Raw genomic sequence first — 26,663 nt, 5'->3', positions numbered from 1 at the left:
GATATGTATCTTTATCCCAAAGTAAACATTATAACCTAGTAGCTATGGGATGAGAACAAGTATTTTTATAGCAGATGTAACAATGAAAGTTAAATGAGAAGATATCCTCTCATACTGAGCTCATAGGGAGGTGTGGATGTGACGATTACCCATGACCCTCTTGTGTAGGCCTCTCCAGTGAATCTTCCTGACCCCGGAATCAATGACAGAGCACCGCTGAGCTTCCCGAAGCCGGTGTTCCAGTCAAACTGCTCATGGCGGTTGTGATTTGTGACTGCCACGATCTGTTTGTGCTGCTATAAAAGAATACTTGGGACTTGGTCATGTATAATGTGTGGACATTTATTTCCCACAGTCTAGATGTGCGGACATTTTGCCTTGTGAGGCCTTGTGCTTCACACAGGGAAGGTGGAGGAAAAAGACAGAACAGTTCCCTCTTTCTAGCTCCTATTAGGGGACCCTCATTGCCTAGCCACCTCTTACTAGTATCATGTAGGAAACATTTGAAGTTTGGAGGGACACATTCAGTCCCTAGCAGCTGCATAGACCCTGCAGTCCCAAGGGAGTTCAAAGTAAAATAGGGACCTGGCCCCCAATATCCTTTATAGGGGTTTAAGCTCTTCAAGGAGCCCTACCTTCCACAAAAGAACCCTGCTTTAAAATGCTTGTCTATTTGTAGTCCAGGAGACAGGGTAATAGTTTACTGGAATATTGAAGAACATTCTGCTGGCATGTATGATCATAATTGAGAACATTAATCTCACTTCAAAGCATTTTAATTACTTAATACCTAAAGGATCATATTCAGAACATTAAAAATGATACATATATTCTGCATGATTTTTAATGTTTAATAGGGGCAGTATGGTCTTAAAAACCTCCCTGGGCTTTATTTACGCACAAATACATCCTGTCTGTTTTAGGGGTATGTGATTGCCAGAACACTGATAACTCCATGAGTCCCTGTCCCAAAACTTGAGATCCACAGAGCACATGAAACATCTGAGTCTCTTTCAGTGAGTGCTGTGACTAACACCTTTAGATAAAAGGAGAATTCAGCAGTGATCACAACGAAAGCCCTCAGGAGTCTGAAGCATTTTGCCAAAGCCCTCCACCAATGGAAAAGAATCTAGAATTTAGATGTAATATTTCTGACCTTCCCTAATCTGCACAATGATCGTACACCCCGTTTTTAGTATCTCCTTCAATGAGATGGTGGGGAAGGGACGGATGGCCCAGGTTCACACTTCTTACTATGCTTGGAAAGTAGGCATGATGTTTTGGTCTGCATTTTGTAATGGAATATACAGTAAAACAAGGACGAGGTAGCTGAGGTTAAATGGTATGCCCCCCTCATGTGATTCTGTCACTTAGATTGTTTCATGTAATGTGCACGGTGACATCCACAGAGGGACATTATTGCCCACGTTTCATTGATGGAAGAGCGCAGATTCAGCCCCTGCTCAGCAGTCCTGTCCGCAGCCATGCAGTCCAGCTTAGCTCCCATCAAAAGTGCTTTCTTCCCTTGTAATTTATTTGTAGACATAGGCTTAGATATGTTATTAAATTGATGTCATAACACAAAGCAACTGAGGAGTGTATCCAATATCCTGTTTCACTGAAATCTCTGGCAGGAGGTAAAAAGGATCTGTGAAAAAAATAAAGGATGGCCTGCGATTCCTTCTAAAATGTCGGAATAGATAGTGCAAGACTTCAGTTTTCCCATGGAGAATAACAGAATACAGTTAAGAATCTAAACATGCACACTACCAAAGATGATCTGAAAATTCAGTGCAACACCCATCAGTAGCCCAACATCATTCTCTTAAGAGAGAGAAATCAACCCCCCAAAACTGTATGGAAACACAAAACCTCAAGTAGCCAAAGCAATTCTGAACAACAACAGAAACACCTTCCGCGGTCTGACTGTTCCATCTGTGCCTTCCTTTCCTGTTGTCTCCCTGCCTGGTGGTCAGCCAAGGAGCATCATGGGCAAAAAGAGCAAAGGATATTTACTCTCTTCTAGAGAACACATATGTCATCCATCAGTTCTACTATTATAAAAGAAGAGCGGGCCTGGAGTGCTTCTCCCTTGCCCTTCTTCAGTCCAGAATCTCACCTTTCACGGCATACAGCCCTGTAGAGCCAAACCTGGCCAACCCTCGACCCCCCCCCCCCCGTGTGGCTCAGCATCTCTGTCCACCCCTCTCTCATGCAGGGAGTGTTGGAGCTCGCTCTATGGTTAGACAGAGGCCTGCAGCATCTCTGACTGTCCCTTAGCTCAGCTGGATGCCAAGTTTTCTTGACCATCTGTTGCTCTGTGGCTTCGGTTTCTGGGCAGGGTCAGGACAAATTCGAGTTCTTAACTCATAGGTTCCTCACCTCTGGTTCACCCCCTGAGTTATGAAGTCCCATGAGTTTCGGGCTTGTAGCTTCTTGGGTTCCTTTTTCCCCAGACCATACAAGTTAGTCGTCAGTCCTTTTTCCCAGTGCTGAGCTCGGGTACAGTTTGCTCTCCCATCCCTGGAGGGAAGCAGAAAGAAGTCTGTATAAATTTATTCATCAATGTTCGTTACACTGTGTAAATGTTGGTATTGTGAGTAACTACACTAAATTTTTTCACATTCTTTTACTTAAAAAACAACTCACGCATTAACATCCTGTATATACAGGGAACTCAAGAAACTAATCCCTCCCAAACCTAACAAACCAATTACTAAATGGGCAAGGGAACTAAAGAGGGACTTCTCAAATGAAGAAATAAAAATGGCAAAGAAACACATGAGGAAATGTTCATCATCCCTGGTGGTGAAGGAAATGCAAATAAAGACAACCCTGAGATACCACCTTACCCCAGTCAGAATGTCCCACATCCACAAATCAGCCAACGACAAATGCTGGAGGGGATGTGGAGAACGAGGAACCCTATTACACTGCTGGTGGGAATGTACACTTATACAACCACTTTGGAAAGCAGTCTGGAGGGTCCTTAGAAAGCTAAAGATTGACCTCCCTTACGACCCAGTCATACCACTTCTAGGCATCTACCCTGAACAACAGGAACCAATATACAAGGACACGTGCACCTCCATGTTTATTGCAGCACTGTTCGCAATAGCTAGGATATGGAAACAACCTAGATGCCCCACCACAGATGAATGGATCCAAAAATTGTGGTATCTAAACACAATGGAATATTATGCAGCCATTAGAAATGACAAAATAATGGCATTTGCAGGGAAATGGATGGAGCTAGAAGGAATCATGTTGAGCGAGGTAAGCCAAGAACGAAGAGACAAACAGTACATGGTCTCCCTGATAAGTGGATGCTAAATCCAAAATGTTAGGTGATATGACAAAACTAACAGGACTTAAGAAACAAAGAACTCCCACTCATCTGGTTGAACCACTACCAAATATCCCCATGCTGCTGATCACATATATGGTATATAACATGTGAGCACCGTTATATATTACAGACTGTGATAGACAATTTGCTCCAGGAAAGTTAGAATGAACTTGTGACTTTAAATGAGCATCATTATTCCTAAATTTCCGGAAATTATGTAATCACTTAATCACAATCCAAAAAAAAAAAAAAAAGAACCTCAGGGAAGGGAGGAAGGGAGGGGATGGTAGGGGGAAAACAATGGAGGGGGTAACAATGTTCAAGAGGAAGTGTACTCATTACCTCACTCATGTAACTGTAACCCTCTGTATAGTATCTTTACAATAAAAAAATTAAAAAAAAAAAAACTCACGCAGGCTGGGAAAGTGGCTCAGTGGTAAAGTGCTTGCCTTGCATGCATGAGGCCCTGGGTTCGATTCCTCAGCACCACATAAGCAAAAAGGAAAAAAAAGCCGAAAGTGGCGCTGTGGCTCAAGTGGTAGAGCACTAGCCTTGAGCTGAAGAGCTGAGGGACAGCGCCCAGGCCCAGAGTTCAGGCCCCACAACTGGACCCAGAAAACAAACAAACAAACAAAAAAACTCACGCTCTTTTTGGATTCAGAGAGAGAAAAGTCTGCCCTCTGAACTCCTAGATGCTACTCACAGGGGAGTTTTGCCTGGGAAACACCTGCAGCTGTAGAGCTTTTGTTCAAGAGGAACTCAAATTCATGTTTATTGTCACCTTGAGGTGACATTTGAGCCATGCCAGGTTTCAACAGCAACTGTTTCACTGGGCTTGCCTATAAGCATACAACAGATTTGTACATCTACATTTCTTGAATGCATTTCTCAACCTTGGGTGTCCCATAATAGTAGACAATTCGACCAAACCCAGAATCCCAAGTCTCTAGTGTCACTCCTTCTCCTCTCAATCCTACCTCTCCCCTGGCTGTGTCCTCTGCCTTTACTCATCATTCTCGGTTTCCTCTTCTTCCCCTCCTCTCTCTCCTTCCTGCTTTCTCCATCTGTATGAGTGGCCTACTTTGCTTTGAAACTACTTCCCCACACAAAATAGTCCTCCAGCGTGAACCTGATTGCTTTGTGAGAGGCCTTTCCGTTTTATGCCATTCTGTGCACATCTTTGTCCTTTCTGACATCTCTATCCGTACCTGCTTCTAGACCCGAAATCTCACTGTGGATGGGAGCTTCGGCCTCTGGTCTCCCTGGCTGCCCTGCTCGCACACGGATGGCGGTGCCCTGGGATCATGCCTCTGCCGCTCCCGCTCCTGTGACAGCCCTGCCCCCCGGTGTGGCGGCTGGCCGTGCCAGGGGTCCAGCATGGAGATCACCAACTGCTCCAGGTGGGTCCTCTAGAACATGCTGGGGTACAGTTGTGTCTCGACTCAGGTGGCCAAGGACCTGGGGAACCGTGACCTGGGGAATGACAGGGACATAGGCTACTTCAAAGCTGCATGATTTACTCAAGCACAGTGACTCATGTCTGTAGTCCCAGCTATAGACATGTCAGAGATAGAAAGATTATGCGCTGGGCAAAGCTAACAAGATCCTGTCTTAAAAATCAACTAAAACCAAAATTTCTGGAGTACATCTCAAGTGGTAGAGCACTCTCCTACCAAAAGAAAGGCCTCAAATTCAATTTCTAGCACTGACAAAAAAACAAAATTACGAGATTTATGGGAGAAAATTTTAAACTATAAATTAAACATAGGTTACTATGTTAACATATGTTAATATGTTTTCATCATTCAGTTAGGAAAATGTCACTGTTATTCAGTAAGGTTGGTGTATATGATTGGGGTATTTGGCCTATGTTACCTAAAAGTCATTCTCTAGAATATATGGACCAATAATCTCTATTGGTTGAGTGTGATAGGTTAGTTGGAAGATAAAGAGCAAAATCTTAGTCAAAGATCTCTGCTCCATTCTGTGAAATGTCAGAACTCCGATCTCCTAGCTCTCCTAACCTCAGACCTGGTCCATCGAGGAGGCCAGTTCAGATGCCACGATCCATTCCATAGGGCTCCTCTGCTCATTGGGCTTTTGTTTGGTGGGGTTTTTTTGTACAACTCTGTTTGGTTTATTTCCTCCTCCACTACACCTACAGCACCATAATCACCAGCAGCAGAAAAGTCTCCAAAGGCAGTCTTTAAACTCCCTCATTGATGGCCAGGACATTTTACCGAAGTGTTACCTGCTTTCTATGAGCCTATCTAAAATGCACAACTCATTGGGACAGTTGTCGGTGAAGTCACTGAAAGTGAACATCAGAGGAGATGACAGAGTTGTGTGAGAACCCAGAGCCGGAGGAAGAAGCCCAGTATAGGGAAGTGCGGGTAGGGAAGACAGGCCTGGCCCTCCCTCTCTTGGCATTTTTCTAATTTGTAAGGAGCCAGTGACATTGCAAGAGATGAGATTGTTTCATGTAATGGAGAAAGAGCAATCAAAATTGTTACCATTATTGCTTCTATTGCAGCTCTGTGATTTCTATGGATGTCTGATAGAAGCTTGATAAAAAAGAAACCAGCTGTTACTTCTTGGATATTTTGATAAATACTTGATACTTTTTCATCTTGTTTAATCACAAAGTGACTTGCTTGTTGAGAAGTCTTCTGTTCCTCTAGTTGGAAAGTGGCTCTCTCACCAGCCTTGCAACACAAGTAGTGCTTGTTTTAAGATTCTAAATTAAGATAGTGAGCCACTCCTAGTGATGCTTTATGTGTATAAGTGATATGCACATGGAGATTGACATTCATCAGAAAGTTCCTTGCTGACATGGGATTACAAAAGCTGCCTTTTGTTTGCTTATCACTGTGTTTTGATTGTAAGTATGTTTAGAAGTATGTAAGCCTAGATCTATTCAATAAGTTCATACAAACAAAATTGCTTAATTTATTTCTTTATTATACTATCTCTGTTTTTATTTACTTACCACTCTATGCCCACCATGCTTTAAGAATTAGGAACAGAATACATCACAAAATTCTATCTTCCTGAAAATTATTAGGAAATTAAGAAACTCCAAATGATTTTTGTTTTTTGGTTTTTTTTTTTCTTTTGGTCGGTCGTGGGGCTTGAACTCTGGGCCTGGGCGCTGTCCCTCAGCTCTTCAGCTCAAGGAGAGTGCTCTACCACTTGAGCTACAGCGCCACTTCCGGTTTTCTGGTGGTTTATTGGAGATAGGAGTCTCACGGTCTCTCCTGCCCGGGCTGGCTTTGAACCGCGATCCTCAGATCTCAGCCTCCTGAGTAGCTAGGATTACAGGCGTGAGCCACCAGCAACCGGCTCCAAATGATTTTTGAAAGCCTTGTGTTTTTTTTCTGCTCTAATAATTTTACTCACCTGGTAAGAAACCTGGAAATAACAAGTTTTTATCTTATTGTAAGTTGAAATTAATATGTACGTTGTTTAGTAGTAAAGTTAATTACTTGGATAATTTTGTAGGTTGAAGGGCATAAGAAATTAGCTAAATACATTATGAGAAATATGACAGAATCTGTTGATTTTCATTAAATATTGTAAGCAAGCTTTATTGTAATATTTACAAAGCTATCAGGATGCATGTTAGTTCTATCAATGTTAAATTTATGTAACTAAAGTGGAGAACAGAGAATATACTAACAATTTTCTCTAACGATTTTTTTAAAGTTATATAGTGGATTTAGTGTTTATACTTGTATCTTCAGTGGTATAGTTATGGACCTTTGTGTTTTTAAAGGGTTATATAAAGTGAGATTTAGTGTTAATAGGAGTTTATTGCTTCAAAGAAAATGCAAATACTAGGAGTGAAAATACATATTTATGCAGATTCATATATGGCTGCAGACTAAAGAAAAACTCCACAGGCAGTGTTCTGTTGACACGGACTTACACTTTGAACTTAAATTGATACAGTATCTAGAATTGATTTTTAATAGCAGGATAAACTGCTTAAATTATGATGTCTGAATAACACAGATTTTCTAAGGAAGAAAGCACAATCTGGAAAACAGCCCACTTGCTGTTAGATGTGGGTTTTTTAATAAAATCTTTTGAAACATGCATCTCACTTTCAGTTTATACATGTATTACTATGCATGCACACTTACATACGTGCATTTCTCCACATGCATAGCGTAAATACATCTAGATCTACGCAATTTGCACACATCAAAAGAACACGCAGCAGACTTGATTCTTCCCCCTGGTGTTGATGCATTTTAAGGAGATCGTCCCATGTCGTGTTTGTTCGGAAGTGTGCAGTGTTCACGCGGTGTAACGCAGGTCAACTAAAACCACGAATTCTGGAGCACGGAGCATGCGCCGCTCACACTCGTTATGGTGAACAGCGTCCTGCTGGACCTTTCGAGATGACTTGGGTGTGCTCACAGTCCTGCGCTCCGCTTGGGAGATGCGCCTTGGGAGGGCTCCAGCCTGTTTGACGGCGGTCGCCTTGCTCTCTCCCCGCAGGAACGGAGGCTGGACCCCCTGGACCTCGTGGTCGCCCTGCAGCACCACCTGTGGCATCGGCTTCCAGGTGCGGCAGCGGTCCTGCAGCAACCCCACGCCCCGGCACGGGGGCCGGGTGTGCGTGGGGCAGAACCGCGAGGAGAGGTAGGAGCTGGCTGCGCCCCCACGACACCATGGCTCGCTGCTGCTTCCCATCCCGCGGGGTCGGGCTTGGCTTTGGATCCCCTCCCTGTGGGTGGGGCTGAGCGGGCCTCATTTGGACATCCTCTGGTCTTTGACCAGTCGCCTCCTCCCCCGACCCTCTCTTCCATCCTGGTGGGGTCAGCGGAGGAGAGCGTGCCCAGGGCCTTGGAGCGTGCCCAGGGCCTTGGAAACCGGGGCCCCGCGCCTCTGTGCCGAGCTCCTGGAGAGTGGGAAAGAGAGTGGGAAGTGGCTGCTCTAATTTCAGCTTAGACCTGTCTCCCAGCCATAGCTCCCTGGAGGGCTGCAGGTGAGGCGGGCAGGTAAGGCAGCGTTTCCGGGAGAACTAAATGAGGCGCTGGGGGTGCAGGGGAGACCGCACTCCAGGACTGGCTGCGTTTACAGTGACAGGCCAGCCTCCACGAACTACAGGTCACCCTGACATTTCAGCTTCATTTTGGATGTAACACTCTGTTTCTTGGTCTACTATGAATCATTTGGTCAGTGCCTCAACGTGGACAGTTGTGGTTGTTGAGTCGTCCTTGTACGTGTACTGTGTACTCCAGTTTGTCAGTGTTGGGAGAGATTCATGATGGTGAGTTCCCTATCACTTCAAGAATCATAAATGGCTATCAGGGCCTATTAAAAGAACAGTAGACTTGTATTTTGTTGACATAAATTCAGTGTAATCTTATAAAGATATAGTATGCAAGCTGTACCAGTGGCTCACACCTGTAATCGTAGCTACTCAGGAGGATGAGATCTGAGGATCACAGTTCAAAGGCAGCTTGGGTAGTAAAGTCCCTGAGACTCTTTATTTTCAATTAGCTATCCCCCAAAAAGCCAGAGGTGGAGCTGTGGCTCAAGTAACCTTGAGGAAAAAACAAAACCCTCAGGGATAGCATTCAAGCCCTGAGTTCAAAGTTCAGAAGCAGCACAGACACAAAAATACCGTATTCAGTCCTGTGCTTATCTAAACTTTCTTCACAGCTGGGTGTCTAGTGGGAATGTGCTACCACGTGAAGTCAGAACCGTTCCTCTTTCTGCAGCTTGCCCCTCATCATTTCACGTTTCAGCCTGTGAGTAAGAGAGAAAGGAAGGTGACTTCGCGTGTGAGGCGTGGCACTTTGGGAGGTGGTTTCCTGACCTAGTCTCGGGCAGGACTGTCCTTGCCATCTCCACTGGTCGGCAGCGGGAAAGCTGATCCACCCACCGTTTTCATGGGAACACAGGCTTCCTTGGATCCCAGGCGCTGTCACTGATCTAACAGGGGCCATTGTCTTTTTCTCCAGACTGAGGCGGAGGAAGGAAGACACTGCGCAGATCTGTGCAAGTTCTGTCTCCACACATGGTAGTTCACAATAAGCCAGGGCTGCTGTGTTTGAGGAGGTGATACGTAAAGTATGCCTTCCATAAGGAAGACGTGCTCATTGAGGCTACGAAAGAGTTTGCCTAATCCAGGAAAGTGTTAAAGCTCCAAAGCAGGAGATTATTTTAAAATATCAGAAAAACAAGTAGCTGGTAGACCTTGCTTTGCAGCAAAAAAAAAAAAAAAGTCAGATAGCTTTGCTGTGCTTTGTGGGAGGTCTCTCTACTAAAATGACATTAAAAAAAAATCTTCATGCTAACACTGAAGATATTTCAGAATTAAAGGCGACCATGATCTCCCTGGGAGGGTACAATTGCAAAAATACTGCATATTACTGGGTGGAAGCCAAATGTCAGTCCACCATCTATATACTTTACCATAGATTAATAAAAGACCATTAAGTAAAGCCAAGTGTTAAGGTAACTGTTTTTGAATCCTCATTGTTGAGCAACTCTTTGGGCACAGGTGAGGTGAAGAAGTGTCCAAAGGAAAACTGTTTGCACACTCCTGTGAAGGTGTGTGGAGGCCTTACCTCCCAACAGCCTCATCCCAGATGGATTCCTGGATGAAAATGCAGCACAAAGAGAAGACATAGCCTGAAGATTTCTTTATTTTTTTCACTATATCCTTACTTTCTTTAATTCTCTTCAAATAGTGGTACATATCCATTTATGTGTACAAATTGTTCAAAAGGGTTACACCATGGAAACCCATACCTTCGCTTACCAGTTTGATCATGTGTATATATGTGTGTTTTTATGTGTTTTTAATTTTAGTTAACTTTCACAGATGAGGCAAAGCATGAACTCTCTTACTCTGATTTATTTCCTTTGGTATGCTTTTTTTTTTTTTCCCTAGGTCCATCCATTGCCTGATGATTTCTTCTTCCCTCTCTGTTTCCTTGTTAGAGATCTTGTTAGAGAAACGCTTCATGAAGTCCTAGTGTGGCTTGTTTCATAAGACAGCCATAAAATAGGAAAGAGGGAGGAAAAAAGGAAAGGTGCGTGGCTGGCAATCTCTAGACCATGTCATTGTGGACAGCATTCCAAGAGGATTTGCACACTGTGGTTGAGAGCCCTGGGCTGGGGGCACAGCTTAGCCTGCAGGAGGTTTTCAACCCAGATGTCCTATTGACCTGTTGAAGGGAATGCAAGAATGTGTTTATGCATGATAATTGGTTTTTCTCTGGGGAAACAGTAGCTCAGTTGTGTTTGTTTGAGAAAGATTTTCCTTTGCTTCTCTCTCCCTTTTTCTCTTTCCCTCTCCCTTCCTCTCTCTGGCTTTGTGTGTATATGCATTTAAAACAAATTAAGTACAAGGGTCTAGGAAGTCTGGACACTTAAATATCAGTGAATTGGCATAAAAAATGGAGCTTAAAATAATCCTCAATGACTTGCTTTACCCCCAGGGAGCTACACAGGGACATTGGCTGAGGATGTTGTGACAGTCTGAATTTTCTTGATGTCATCAAAAATTGTTCTTACCACCGATGGCAACTTTTTCCTAGAATCCTCCAAGCACCAACATGTATTGACATTGGCTTATTGTAACTTGACATACTGGTGCAAACTTCCTCAAGTTAAAGCCTTCTAAGAGCATCTTGTGTCCTCACTTTGCCCTTGGCTCTCTTCTCTACCTAGCACACACACTATCCTAGATCCCTCCCCTCTTTCTCTAGCATTTACAAGTATCCAGTGGCATGACCCTGAGAGCCTGGGCACTGGAGACTCACCAGTACCTTAATAAAGGAACTTAGTGCTCCTGTAATCGTAAATACTCAAAGGACAAAGAGAAGACCAATAATGATCAATAAGGCACTGAAGCCACTGCCTACTCTTATATAAAAGAATAGAGAAGCTAGCCTATGGATGGCTCTTGATTATAGAGGCACTTTGGGCCATGGTACACCACTGGGACTGGCAGTACTTGCAGACTTCAGCTGAGAGACAAATCCTGGATTCTACTGTTTATTATTCTATTCAGGATCACTGGTGCCATCTCATGTTTTAACAGCACCTTCTTTCTCTTTCCACCACCCTTCTATTTGTCTAGCTTTCAGTACCTCCCCTTTCAGATTGCTTTTGTTGGTTCTTACTTCTGTATTTGGAGGCTCATACTCCATGCTGAAACTGATGGAAACCCTCAAATTCAGGGGTTCTAGTCTAGCAGTAAAAAAGAGACGACATCCTTTGAAGATAAGTCTTCAGTATAACTCTGATGGAGCTATTTTGTCTATGGAGTTCCATGAGACTTTCTTGATTCTTTATAAATGGAGTTCCAGTTCTTCTATTCCATTTGGCAAAGTAGATCACTGATAATGTCCAGGAGACTCTTATCTCCAATTAACTACCACTTACTGTCTCCTCTTCCTGTTCTCTTCTCCTCAGCACCATTACTGATCCTTCATCGCTGTAATTTTACCTTTCTTTATCTTCCCAAATGCCAACAGGTGCTTCTCAGTGTCATATGGCTTTCTTATGTCATGTTGCATCTATTCCTGAAGCCCTCTTGTTCCCCGTTAAAGTCTTCTGATACGATGGACAAGCATTTAAATCTTGCCAACAATTTGTTAGGAAACTCAGATTTCCTCTTTTGGGTGCTGGCTGTCATTTAATCTCCTTTTCAACCCCAGAACTGCACCTCATGTAGTGTATCAAGTGCAGTGTCAATCACTGTGTGTTACATGACATACAGGCTGCGGTAGGTTAAGACAGTGCTCCTTGTCATGTGCATGCTGAGCTTGTGTCCACTACTTGCATTCACATGAAGCTGTGAGCACCTATGAGAGGAAGTGCTCTGCTCTGCGCTTCGCTTAACACCCTGCAGAATCCAGTTACTACTGACACGAAGACATAAAGGTGGCGGACGCCAGCAGTGCACACCTGTCATCCTAGCTACTCCGGAGGTCCAGATCTAGGATTGTAGTTTGAAGCCAGCCATAGCAGGAAATATACATGAAACATTTCCAATTAACCAGCAAGCAAAAGCCAGCCAAAAAGCATGCACACACACACACACAAACACACACACTCATGAAGGTGACTTAGGCAGATAGGAACTTTTGCCTCCTATTTCATAAGACAGATGATTTGGCAAGAGGAAGGCCCTGCATTTTAATATTCTCTAGACGCTAAGCTTGGTCCGAGTAGATGACCTGTTGGACTTGGAGTCCTTTTAGTGGCCAGATGTGGCTCGTTAACTTTGCCAGTATTCACAGTAACCCCTCCTTCCCCATGTGCTGTGGCCTATGGAATTCCAGGCTGCTTCCTTTAAGCTTTTCCCTTGTTTGTATTTTTCACTTCATATCATCTCACTTGTATTAAAGAGTGAGAAATTTGACTCCTCATACAGCTGAAGAAGGTTTTGGGTATTTGACTAAAAAACTGGCAATATAGTTTTCTGTGTAAAACTATAGAAGTTAATGATTACAAAATAGATCAACTTTTTGTAAATTTTTATAGATTCAATTTTTGCATAACTAAAGTTTTCATTTGAAATCATTTGATGTCATGGTTAGAACTTAATAATAAATTTTAAAATACTATAACTGAGGTGGGAAGGCGGCTTAGTGGTAGAGTGCTTGCCTAGCATGCATGAAGCCCTGATTCGATTCCTCAGCACCACATAAACAGAAAAAGGCAGAAGTGGCACTGTGACTCAAGTGGTTGAGCAAAAGAAGTTCAGGAACAATTGCTTCTTGGCCTTTTGGCTAAGATCAAGTGAAGAAGTTCAGGGACAATGCCCAGGCCCTGAGTTCAAGCCCTAGGACTGGCAAATAATAATAATAATAATAATAATAATAATATAAACTAAATACTACGCAGCATAGCCCTTTATGTCCAACTCAGTCTTTTTGTTTTTTTTTTTTTCTCTTAACTCATCCTACGAAGATGGTGGGACATATTTAATTCACAAGTGAGAAATGACATCTAAGTAAAGCTATGCTGACTTTGTGTTTCTAATCTATGGTATCTCTCAGTGTTTGTGTTTGGAAGATAAATGTCCTGCCTAGATATGTTCTATCTGCTCTTGTCCGTGGGTGTCTATTTGAAGGGTTTGTTCTGTCTTGTTTCTCCTTTCCCTGGCTGCACAGGAAGATCCATGCTGCATTGTGAGTTTCCCATTTTCTTCACTGTCTGTCCCGCATCCCATCGCCTGCGCACTTGGCATGGCCAGCGCCACACCTGCTCTCGTCCAGGGCGACCCCTCCGACAGCCAAAGCCCCGCGCAGCATGCCCATGGCTTCTACATCTTGGCCAGGGATGGAGAGTGCTTCCCAGGGCACTGATTTTCTTTACTTCTCGGTGTTCTTATTACAGATACTGCAACGAGCATTTGCTGTGCCCCCCGCACATGTTCTGGACTGGCTGGGGGCCTTGGGAACGCTGCACGGCCCAGTGCGGGGGTGGCATTCAAGCTCGCCGCAGGACCTGTGAGAATGGCCCCGACTGTGCGGGCTGCAACGTGGTGAGTAGCCGCAGCTCCACCCAGAGCTGGCTGTGCAGACTCCACACCCACCCACCGCCTGGGCGGCCTACACTCAGGCTCTGCACACACGGGGTATACACAGCACTGATGTCTGTGCACGCCTGGTGCTAGCATCAGATGCCTGGCACGCACTAGGTGCTCTGCAGACCCTTCATGTTCGTTGCCTGCTGCGTGTCCTGTGAGGAGGACGGGCCCAGAAATGGAATGTCTGTAGGCACAAGACGCTCTCATCCTCTAGACCGGCAATTGTCAACTCTTGGCTGACACCCTATCTGCTTCAAACATGAAATGCTCTGTAAACTGGTGACTGTGTTTTGACCAGGCACCAGGTATTTAGTACATAGTAGATGGTGTGACTCCTGGAAGCCTTTTCTGGTTAATGAGAATGACTAGAGGAAATACTGGAAGTTTCAAGTACTTGAATTTTCACATATGGGAGAAATAGCCCCCAGTCCTGTGTGCTGACTGACGATAAACATGTATTCTGGTCATTCTGTTTAGTTTGGAAAATGGGATGATGTCCCATGCTGGGCCCCGAGAGGTGCAGAGGGCAAAAAAGACCTGGCACCCCCTGGGGACAGAGAAACTGCAGAGCCATTGTGAGAACAAGTTGGCACACACCCAGAGGCAAAACAGACAACGTATGGTTTTGTTTTCCTTCTGCCTTAGCAAGTCGTATTTCTTTTAACACTTCAAACTGTCAAATAAAATTCCACTGGTGCAAGCTCTTTTGAAAAGCCCATTGTTGCTCATCCTGCGTCCTCCATATGGCTGGCTGAGCAGTGGTGGCTGCTGTGTCCTGGCCTGGTCCTGTGCCCTGGTCCTGGCCTCAGTGTGGATGAGACTCGGTGAGAGTCTGGAAGAGAAGCTGTGCACAGAGGCCTGGCTCTGCAGCCTTATCACTGGCCTTGGCCCATGCGCTCTGCGAGGCCCCCATCCTTGCGTTGTGAGGCGGGAGCTTTGTTGTGCTTTGGTGAGAAACAAAACCACATACAACAGAGGCTTGGGAGCATTAGGGAAATGACAAAGGCCTCCCATCTTGGGCCAGATCTAGGGAGATTTTTCTTACTGAGACTTGCAATTAGTTCTTTTTCATCACACCAATAAATACATTGTAGTGGCTCTGCTCCAATCTGTTACTGACCATAAAGGTGGAGATATATATCTTAGCATATGGTACATAAATGGAGAGATAATAGACAGACAGACAGAGAGACAGATAGTAGAGAGATGGATAGCTAGATGATAGGTAGATAATGGACACACAATGCTTTCATACACAGATGATAGATGGATCAATGGATAAATAATTTTATATTCTGAAATTCAGAATAATCTCTAAAACTGTGAAGGACAGATCAGTGGACACCTGGATGTTCTGGGAAAATCACTTGAATGGGAACCTTTATTCTTTATTCTTCCTGACATTCCCCATCTACTGCTTCTGTCTTGTTGTCTGGGAGTGGACCCGCCCTTCCATCCCAGGGTGGGTCACCTTCCGGGATTCCCCAGGAAGTAGACCACAGTTGGCCCTTCAATTACATTCTAAACATGTTGCTGCCTGAAGACTTAAAGAAACAACACAAACCATTGCCTTTCTTACTCTACGTTAGTAATTACATAAAGAAACAGATTGATGAAGGGAAAAGTTACATAAAGGAAAGAGTATGGTATATTTCTTAAGATGTTACTGAAATACATGAGCACATAGATGCGTGAAACATCTGCTTATGATTGTAAAAATGGAAGGTCTTGCAAAATGGCCATACATTTGTTTCTTGGTGTAGTATTATGACGTATCGACTGTTGGCCTCAAAATGTGTTTGGTTTCAAGGGAGATATTTTTATCGGGATAGCAGTGGTAAATGTAGGAAATTTGATTTAGATCATGAAATGGTCGTCTTGCCTACATCTCACTGGATGACAGCGAAGTGCTTTTTGGAGCATGAATCTCCCTCTTTGAGGAGGGTGGGAGTCCCTGCTTCCAGAGCTCCGGTATCAGAATCAGCCATACCTGCCAGGCTCCAGCAGAGGCTGAGCGTCTGACTTCCCTTTCCCCTCATTTCTGTGTCATCCCTGGGTAGCAGCTGCTCTCTAGGCTCTCTCTTATTTAAAAAAAAAAAAAGATAGTTTGCTAATGAGATATTACATTGTCTGTACAGCACATGTTTGAGGAAAGTCTAAGAACCTAGATGTTCTGAATATTGTAATAGCTTCTAGAAAAGGAGCCGCTGTTTCATGTCCAGGTATGAAGGAGGTTGTAAAAGACTCAGGGATCTTTCACTGCTCCAACATTTTAAAGATGAAATTTTCACTATGAAATTTCAATTTCACTTGTGAAATGTATAATGAATCACCAGACTTTTGTTACATTTCAATAAATGGCTTTAGTTGAGAGCAGGTTTTGATAGGTTCTTTCTGTGACTCTCTGATCACAAAGTCCATGCTGTTGAAGGGGAGGTGATCTAAGCCCTAGAGGATGCCCTGGAGTAAGCCCTGGAGAACCTTATTAGTGCTGAGGGAAGGCTGGGCCTCGTGCTACCTTACTTCTGTATACCTGAACTCTGCGCACTGGCATTTGAGATTCTGTATTCTCGTCTGTAAAACACAGAGTCAGGGCCTGAAATTGAGATTCTGTGATCCTTCTCTGGTCACCAGGATGTAAGTGTCCAGATGCCTGAGTGACTGCCTTCAGAAAACTTATCTCTGAAGAGTTCTGAATCACAGAGACCCTTACAGGCAGATACTTACAACCCATTCCCCAGCAGGTGTGTTATGAGAACATCTGGGCCACTCTGGTCATCTCTGAATTCCTGTGCCCTCTCAGAATGGGTGGGAAGACAGGATGCAGGTGGAGATACCCCCAGCCCCCACCTCCAACTCTGAGAGTCCCATCCTGAGGTATACATTTAGTTGAAATAGGGAATCCTAACACTGACTAACAAAACTCTTTGGAACATTATTATCTAATCTGTAATACTTTAATATCGTCTATCCAGGGCCAAGTCCAACGTGATATTGATCAAATGCAGATTATTATTACAATTACTTCTGTTTCGGGAAAAAAATGTTCTATCCTTTCTTGATACAATGGCATCAGAGGACATTATCTATATTAATTTCTACTTAAAGTTCTATTAATGCATAAATTTTATGCATATTAATATTTATATATGTAAATATTACTAATATTTTATATTAATTATCTTTGGAATGTTTGTATTTACTTTTTCATTGTTTTGATCATAGCAATTAACTGTAACAGTATTTATGAGATCAAGTTTTACTGAGTACCTATGACAGAACATGCATTCTCCTATTGGTTATCGAATGTATGTTTATCTCTGAGAAGAGCTTTCATTATTGCTCCCACCTGAAAAAGGAAAAACTCAACATGAGATGGATTAATAAAATTTTCCTGGTACCAAGTTGCCAGTGAGTGACCAGACCTGACTTAGAAGCACAAATAGAACTTTTAAGAGTTTGACACATTTGCATAATGTTTGCAAAAACCCAAAAGAACCTTCAGCATACCTGCTTGATTGGTAGATTTATTACACGCAGTTTTGACCAAGTGCAGTCAAAAATTGCACATCAAATAGAAATTTCTAGAACAAAACATTAAAATTCCCCCCATGCAGCTTGGTGGATCTGAGAGGCACTCATCCAGTCAGCCCCTCATCGAGGGGCTGCTGAGCAATCCCCTTCCCACGTGTTGTGGGAGCAAGAGGTGCCCAGGGGTGAGGGAACAGCTCCTGGGCTCAGTTCCAATGATACAGTGATTTGTTGCTGCACGTCTGTAGTAGACGTTGGGCAATGCTATGGGGACAATGAGGTAAGAATCTACAGGACAATGCTAAAGGCTTCCCAGTGTCCACAGATTTTCCTCCGTGGAGATCTCTTTGGAACCAGGGATTGAAGGTTATCAAGGGACTGCTGGACTTTGCTCTGTTCCTATCTGATCTGAAGGACATCGACAGAAAGAGGAAGTTCTGTCTGAACTAACCCTATTCTGGTCCATGGTCAAACTTGATTTTTATATCATTTTCTTGCTGCCAATCAATAACATTACCATGAGCATTGAAATTAATTGACAATAAACCCACACTTCACTTAATCTTAAGCCTATGTTTTAGCTGAGAGTTAGAACACAAGAAAGATGAAAAACAGGACATGTTTTGCTTTAGGGAAGGGATTTCTTATTTAATTAATATAACTCAAAGTTCCATAAAGGGATAGCCAGTTTTGAAGAGTCACATCCAGTAAAAAATAATTTAAAATGAGAAACAGATTTAGCATTGCCTGCCCTGTATTTCTTACTGAAATATCACACAGACCAAGCATAAAGCAGTTTACCAAAAGCAGAGTGTTAACGTATCAACAAGGACCGTCACAGGACAGGTATTTATTTCCTAAATACATAAGTATTGCACCCCAGAAGGCCCAGAGAGGTCAAGAAAAAAAGCTATTCTGATCAGCAGACACTATCAAAGGGATTCAGTGGAGGTTATTCTTGATGGGGATGGGTTTATGCATGAGATTAAACATATTCTGTGGCTGCAGCTCCTTCAAGTCAAACTCACGTAAAACTGCACTCTCTTTTCCCTTCCCCTTTAAATATCATTTAGTGACTGGAAAAATGCACATTCCTCCTCACCAGTTGCAGTGGTTGAATGAAATAATCTGAAGTATTTTCACATAAGATGCTCTGGATCACCTTGACCTTCCTGAAGAAGGTGACAGGAATGAACAATCCCATTACATCAAGGTTGTAACATGCATTCACTTCTGTTTGCAGATATTCTTCTCCAAATGAAATGATCGGTCTCCCTAGATGAAACTTGATAGTACATCTTCATAAGCCAGGGAATGCAAAATTTGCTTTCTTTTGTTATAAAATAGCTAAGTGAAGAGCTGCCAAACATGAAAGATTGTCAGAGTAAAACTGTCACGTTTTGTTAGAAGAGACTTGAACATTTTGAAAAAGTTAATATCAGTACACAAAACTGAGCAGTATGGCAGATTGCCACAAAAGTATAAGTTTTCTGAAATTTAGTATTCGAAGTTTGGCAATCACGTTTAAGAATGATGCATGATGCAGATGGAAAGAAAAGGAAAATGATGGATTATAGGAATTAATCCATCAAAAGTCTGCCTCTAGGAGGTATAAATAATCATCCACAATCTCTGGAAATTGCAATTGGTACAGAGATCTGGAATATTTCACAGAAATGTTTTATTTATAGAGTTGGAAGGATCTGTTGCACAGATTTCTTGACTTTACAAAAGGGAACTAATTTTTTTCTTCTTACAATAACTCATATACGTGATTGCAAAACTAATTGATGAGTTTTGTGAGTTTTTTGCCTTTAAAGTGACTCACATTTACATGCATGCATGCACACACACACCACACACACACATACACACACTTTCTATCACAATTTCTTCTTTTTTGGGGGGGGGGTCTGGTCGTGGGGCCTGAACTCTGGACCTGGGCACTGTCCCTCAGCTCTTCAGCTCAAGGCTAGCGCTCTACCACTTGAGCCACAGTGCCACTTCTGGCTTTTTTCTTTTTGCTTATGTGGTGCTGAGGAATCTAACCCAGGGCCTCAGGCATGCAAGGCAAGCACTCTACCACTGAGCCACCTTCCCAGCCCTCTATCACAGTTTCTTAAACAATTCCATCATAAAGATTCTCTGATAATAATATTGAAATATCTAAAATTTACATGTGGAAACAGCAACATATAACTTTGCTAATCTTTTATGAATCTAGTAAACATACAGTATACATAGCATGAGGAGATTTTTAACAGCATAATAGAGTACTCAAATAAAGAAAATCTGCATCTCTCTTTTTAAAGTCTGATTTTTGAATATTAAAAATGGCTAGTTAAGTGCATCTTTTTAAATAAGTTTTTTATTCTGAAAATACTGTACAGAAGGGTTACAGTTACATGAGCAAGGTAATGAGTACATTTCTTCTCAAGCATTTTTGCCTCCTCCTTTGTTTTTCCCCTACCATTCCTTCCCTCACACCTCCTCAACTACACTCCGCCCCACCTACATTGTAAAGTTCATTTTTCAACAGCTTGTACATCTCATTGTTGCAATGGGTCCACATATATCCCTATTTAAACAATTTGTTTTTTTCTCTTCCCCTCCCCAAATTATACCAACATCAAATACAGTGAAAACAGGGGTTATACCATGGGGGAGGGACATACAAAGCAACAAAAAAATACCCATGTGGTACCTTATAAATACATTAGAAACAATAGCAAGAAAGGAAAAACCACTTGTGTCCCTATCTTGGGGTTCATTTCGCTTAATATCATCTTATCTGACCTTTTCTGCTTGTCCCAGACATATACTAGTTAGTACAAATAAGGGAAACCATGGGACCTATGTTTCTTTGGGCCTGGTTTACTTCATTTAATATAATTTTTTCCAAGTCTTTCCATTTCCTAACAAATGAGGCAATGTCATTCTTTCTGATGGAGGCATAGAATTCCATTGTGTGTGTGTGTGTGTGTGTGTGTGTGTGTGTGTGTGTGTGTGTGTGTGTGTGTGTGTGTATATATATGTATGTATGTATATGCTGCATTTTCTTGATCCATTCATCTACTGAGGGGCATCTGGGTTGGTTCCAGATCTTAGCTATGGTAAATAATGCTGCAATAAACATCGTTGTGCTGGTAGCTTTAGTATGGTCTTGTTTGTGATCATTTGGTAAATGCTCACAAGTGGGATTGCTGCGTCATAGGGGAGCTCTACGTGGAGTCTTTTGAGGAACCTCCATACTACTTTCCAAAGTGGTTGAACAAGTTTACACTCCACCACCAATGCAGTAGGGTTCCCTTCTGGCCACATTCCCTCCAGCATCTGTTGTTTAATTAGAGTTCTTGATTATAGCCATTCTAACTGGGGTGAGGTGATATCTCAATGTTGTTTTGATTTGCATTTCTTTTATGGCTAGAGAAGTTGAGCGTTTCTTCATGTGTCTATTGGCCATTCTTACTTCCTCTTCAGAGAAGTTTCTCATTAAGTCTTTAGCCCATTTACTTATTGGGCAGTTGTTTCTTTGAGGATTTGTTGTTGGGGGATTTAATTTTTGGAGTTCCAAATATATTTTAGATATGAGACCCTTGTCCGTTATATGACTAGTGAAGATCTCCCTATCTGTGGGCTTTCTATTGATCTTGCTAGCTATGTCCTTTGCCATGCAGAAGCTCTGTAGCTTCATGCAATCCCATTTGTCCAACCTTTCTTTGATTTGTTGGGTTTCTGGGTCTCTATTAAGAAAATTTCTGCTTGTGCCAAGGAGACTTAGGGTTTCTCCTATCCCGTCCTGTAATGTTTTCAGGCTCTCTGCTTTGACTCTGCCTCTTCCCACCCACTGTCCAGTCCGAAACATCTCCTTCCACGCATCAACTCTAATCAGCCAAGCACACAAACTGCAGAGGAGAACTGTGACCTCCCTGTAGGCTGCCTAACATAGAGGCCAGCATCACCGCAGCCATGTCCTCATTCTTAAACCCCTTTCCAAATCCAAGTGCAACCAAGCCAAACCTGCAGAGACCTCTGATCGGAGGAGTTCGTCCTCGCTGTCAGTCAGTGAGTGTTGCTTCTAAGATGATCTTTGTTTGGTTTTACTGAGGTTGAAAGACTTGGAGGCCTTATGATCTTAGTAGATGCCAATGTGGTGCCTTCAGACCTTTTGCCCTTAGATGGGCTCTGGAGTGAGTCAGGGGCACAGTCAGCCTAGATTGGAGGAAGGACCACTCACTCTGACACGTGTTCCAGCGTGGTCTGGGCACCAGCCGACTGAGGGATGTGCTGGTGTATACAGCACAGGCTCAATAGGTCTGCCAGTTAGCAAGGGTGGAGTTTGCTAGAGGAGGAGTTCACATAGATGCAAGTACAACCGGATGATTTTGAAATAAGTTTTGATCTTATTATGTGTTTTTTTTGTTTGCCTAATGGCAGTCTTTAATTCCTTTATAGAAGTAACGTAAATGCTTAATTATATCAACAATCCATTTTAATTTGTGTTTTGCTTAGGATTTGCATTTTTTTTATTATTTCATCTGAATGCCTCCAGTGATATTATCGAACATGTATAATCTCAGTTGTTATAATAATTCACATACATAATAATTTTCAAAGCAGCTTATAATTAACTAAAGAAGGGAAGCAACAGATGCTGGAGAGTGAAAAAAAATGCTTTCAAACATTGAATATTTTTCACAGATGCCAGGGTTTCTTCCCTCCCAAGTGCTTCAGTTTCACAATCCTGCAGCTTTCTAGGAACGCAAGCCTAGCTGTGAACACGTCTATGAGAATTCACAACAGAACCCAGGCAGCTACTGCTGCATTTAGGTTTTTCTTGTTAGGAGTTTGAAATTGGAATCTAGATTACATTCAGAAGTCCTCGACATTTACGATTAACGCCAGTCACTTTAGTGTTTCGTTCTATGTCCAGTCTGATGGTGTTCTTCAATAACTGACATTCTGAAAAGAGTTACCTCTTCATTTCGCTCGATAGAAGTCTTCTTCTGGATGGAGCTGGCTGGTAACATTTCATAAGGTGCTGCTTTGAAGGAAACAATTACAATAAAGAGCCCTGGAAATGGAGTCGACTCAGACTGTATCACATTCTTGTATTGTTTTATAAACCATGTGCATGGGAAAGGAACTTCAGGGACTTTTATTTGGCCTCTTGCTTCTCTTCTGAGCAGAGGCCTACCCTACATCTGTTCCAGTCTGTCCTGTTCTAACGGCATGGAGTGACCCACATGGAGACTATTAGAAAGGGATCCTCCAATGAAGATGGTTGAATATGTTTGAAACCAGTTATCTGTAACTATCAAAACATAACAGTGAATCCTGTTGAAATTGTTCTGGAAATGGAGGAAGGAGATCAGGGGGAGTGATAGAGGGGTGATGGATTGGAATAGAGGGTGAGCATGTGTGGAACGGTAACAATGAAGTTGACCCTTGTATCACTAATGTAAGCTAATAATTATTATTTTTTAATTTGATCTTTGACGGAATTCTGGGGTCATCGTGAGAGAGGAAGATAAGGCAGAGGCTGAAGGAAGCAAGCTCTGGGATCTGCTTAAAGAATCTTCAAGGTCCTGAAATCAGAAGCATGTGAGCCATAAGGCACTCACACAGAAATGCAGGGACAGGAGCAAACACATGGAACCCAGACATCAAAGGGACCGCTGATTCCCACCAGGGAGTTTTCACAAAGCAGCTCACTTGATGGATTCCTTCCTCTCTTTGCAACCACAACAAGCATTAAGCAACAAGTCCTTGGCATCTGCAGAGGAAGAACAGGAAAAGAACTCTGCCTATTGCACACATATTTGAGAATTCCCTTCTCTATTTCTTGGTGAGATCTTACATGGTACTGTTCATTAAATATGGAAGCAAGTTCTCGGTGACCGATTCGCCTCTCTTGTCCATGCTTGGCGTCCTGTTGAAATCTTCCATCTATGTATGTAGTCAACCAAGCACGGGACACCTGGTGTGGATAGAGCTTTGGCATTATGGGAGTTCTGTGGGTGGTTTATCACCTCCTGCTCTCAAGGTGCCTGCTTTCCAGCTTATGAGAAAAGTACAATTCAGATGACTAGAAAAGTAAGGAGAAGTCATGTCTGCAGTACAACAGCAAAGAAAGGACCACCACTCAGTGAGACCCTAGAGGGACAAGAGGCCTCTGGCTGGAGAGACAAGAACCCAGCCAGATAACCCAGATAGGAGAACTCACCACCCCTGGAAGGGCAGGGGGTGGGCCAAGAACCCAGCCAGATGACCCGGATAGGAGAATCACCACCCCTGGAAGGCCAGGGGGTGGGCCTCAGGATGAAGGAGCACGTTGGCAGCATCTCTTGTGTATCTCAAGGATGAGTAACAGATGTATTTGTAAAGTAAGTCACCAAAAGAACTTGGATATGGGCTACACGGTGCTAGGCATCTCCCCTCCTCCCCCCACTCACACAGATGTATACAAACACATGCGCACACGTATGCATACACACACAGTTTGTTCTTGTGGTTAGACAACTGGAATGTTTACCTTTTCTTGGTTGGTACTACTTTGTTTTTTCTTTCTTGGTCAGTCATGGGGCTTGAACTCAGGGCTTGGATACAGTCCCTAAGCGCCTCAGTTCAAGGCTAGTGCTCTACCACTGTGAGCCACAGCGCCACTTCTGGTCTTCTGGTGAATAATTGGAGATAAGAGTCTCATGGACATTCCTGTGCGGGTTAGCTTTGAACCATGATCCTCAGATCTTAGCCTCCTGCATAGCTAGGATTACAGGGTGAGCCACAGGTGCCCAGTTTTGTTGGTATCTATAATATAAATCCATTAATAATTCCAACAAATATGAGATAGATTACACTTTAAGTTATTTTCCTTGATCAGGAAGAAAATTATGTTGATTTTTGTATCTAGAAGAAATACTCTGTAATTGTATGCACATATATAAACAGTTCTGTGTAGGCAAGCATGTGAGTGGTGTGTGCGTGTGTGTGCGTATGAGCAGATGTAAGTTCTTTCATAGTCCTTACTTCAGCTTTAGTTACAATGTCTACTTTCAATACAATGTATTTACCTCAGCAGGTCTTCTAAACTGAAAAAGACAAAATTTAAGCTAATACTCTAAATACCACATACTCAAATTTAGTCCTATTTTGAAGAGGAAAGTTTTTTTTATCACACATGATAGTAGTAACAAACAGCTATTTTTTAACATCTTAAAAGCAGGGACATTTGCTTCACTGTTATTTTCTCAGTATCCAGCAGGAAATAAACCTAGTTGTTACATTTATATATTAAAGACAACTGCAATTTGGGAAAATACTGGCACTATTTCTTTATTCCTTTATTGTTGTGTATTAATTGTACAAAGTGGCTTCACTGTGATGCCTTTGATCAAATTCACTCCCTCTCCTGATCATTTTTCTCTCTATTCCCCTTGTAAACATTGAATGGGTTTTATTATGCTATTTCCATATGTACCTTTGAAGTACTTTGATAATATTCTAACATTAATCCCCCTTTTATCCTCTTCCCTCAGTTTTCCCACTTCCTCTGATCCCCTAAATAATCACCCCTGTTGACATGCTTTGTTTGTAAAGGTCTCAATTCCACAGAAGGCACACTATGCAGGATTTGTCTTACTCAATACATCACCCTTTTCTTATTCATATTTCTTGAGAATAAGGAACAATACTCATTTATTTGAAATAGATGGTGCCCTAGAAACATTTTTTATTGGCCTCAGTTGGGTGGTGGGGGGCGGGGAGAGATGGATGATTCTGGGTTTCTGGGCATGATTTTGTTCTTGTCCGCTCAGTGTTATATCCTAGTGACTCATAGAAGCACATATTTTGTGACTGGGGTTCTCTCTCAGACTCTCCACACCCTTGACTTCACATTTAATATTTCTTACCACGGTATTTGCTTATGAACATTTCGTTTCTTGTTCGTATTCTTAAACTATTTGAAATTCTTCCTAATTAGCTTCACAAGACTATTCTGAGTGATGCAGATTTCGCACTGAAAGCCAGTATGCCTGCAGTAATGGTGTATGGAGTTCATTAAAATTGGTTTTGATAATACATTATACTTGGCAGTGACCTTCTAAGGTTTTATCAAGCCCCTGTAGGCAAGATTTGAGAACATATTACTAATTCAGAACAGCTAATTAAAAGAGAAAAATCTGAATTTTGTCTTTTACAATGGCAGAGGTTTTAATATCCGAGCTCTTCTCTGTAAACAGAATGTGAGCACATTGGCCCTGCTCATGTTGGAGTCTCGCCATTTGCGTGGTGCACTTCACCCATAAGCCTGAGGGGCACCCCGCTCAGTTCCCTGAACAGACACGTCTTGAACATCTGCGTCTTTGAGTTGTGGCTCACAGTGCCTTGGCGGGTTGTGGATGTGGCTGACCTGTCCTGCCTGATCCTAAGGAGTCCTCAGCGTGGGACAACATAGAGTACCAAGGAGCAAGTACTACAGATGCCTGGGGGGCAAGGTCACAGGGGAAGTTATGAACATCCCTTAAGCAGTGTTAATAGTCTTCGTGTTGTTAAGTTCTTCAGCACTAGAGCTCGGGTAGTGGGTGCTGGAGAGTACCCTCAGCGCCCAGAGCTCCCAGTGGCAGGTGCCCAGTCTCTGTTTCCTTCTGCAGCCACAGCTCTTCCTAGGGCCTGGCATAAAGTGCTGCTGCTCGTGAATCATTTCCCCAGCATTGCAGTAACTGTCACTGGTTTGGAGCCAGCTGCCCAGATCCAGCCATCCGCCCAGCCTTCCCAAACAGCCACCACATCTGTAAGCACACATGCAAAAGGGAGTCCTTTCTTCAACACGTAAGTCGTGCTTTTATAGCTCCTTGATAAACTGGGGAGGGGGAGCTCTCTAGGGGCTGCTCGTTGGAAAGGCATGAGAAGTTAGCATTTGGAATGATAACTAGCAGCGGTAGCCACAGAATTCTGAGCAGTTACAGAGAGAAGTGAAGATTTCTCTTCCAGGCTCACCTAAGTCTGCCAAGGGTTGCCTTGCTTGGGTCTGTGTTGATGGACTGGGGTTAGCAATGGAGGGACCCAGAGCACTGCTAACCTGCTAGTCTGCTTTGTGTGAGCTAGAACGCATGTCTCCTGCTGAAGGTCCCAACACCCCGGGCTCAGGTCTTGGGAGCTCTGTGGTATCACCCTCTGGGTGGCGAGAGCTCTATCCCTGAGCTCACTGCCAAA

General features: G+C 43.0%; 1 protein-coding gene across 2 annotated transcripts in view; it reads left to right on the top strand.

Moving 5' to 3' along the window:
- Positions 1–26,663, top strand: part of Sema5a (semaphorin 5A) — a 417,057-nt gene that overhangs the window by 352,125 nt on the left and 38,269 nt on the right. For both annotated transcript variants that reach the window (XM_070042173.1, XM_070042172.1), the window contains exons 14-16: positions 4,568–4,749; positions 7,856–7,999; positions 13,724–13,871. In XM_070042173.1, coding sequence (XP_069898274.1) covers positions 4,568–4,749; positions 7,856–7,999; positions 13,724–13,871 — 474 coding nt within the window. The remainder of the gene's footprint in view (positions 1–4,567; positions 4,750–7,855; positions 8,000–13,723; positions 13,872–26,663) is intronic.

Source organism: Dipodomys merriami, unplaced genomic scaffold (assembly GCF_024711535.1).
Source record: "Dipodomys merriami isolate MVZ:Mamm:240054 unplaced genomic scaffold, mDipMer1.0.p SCAF_32, whole genome shotgun sequence".
Lineage (NCBI taxonomy): Eukaryota > Metazoa > Chordata > Mammalia > Rodentia > Heteromyidae > Dipodomys > Dipodomys merriami.
The sequence above is the reverse complement of the archived record's forward strand: the minus strand, read 5'-3'. Positions and strand labels throughout refer to the sequence as shown.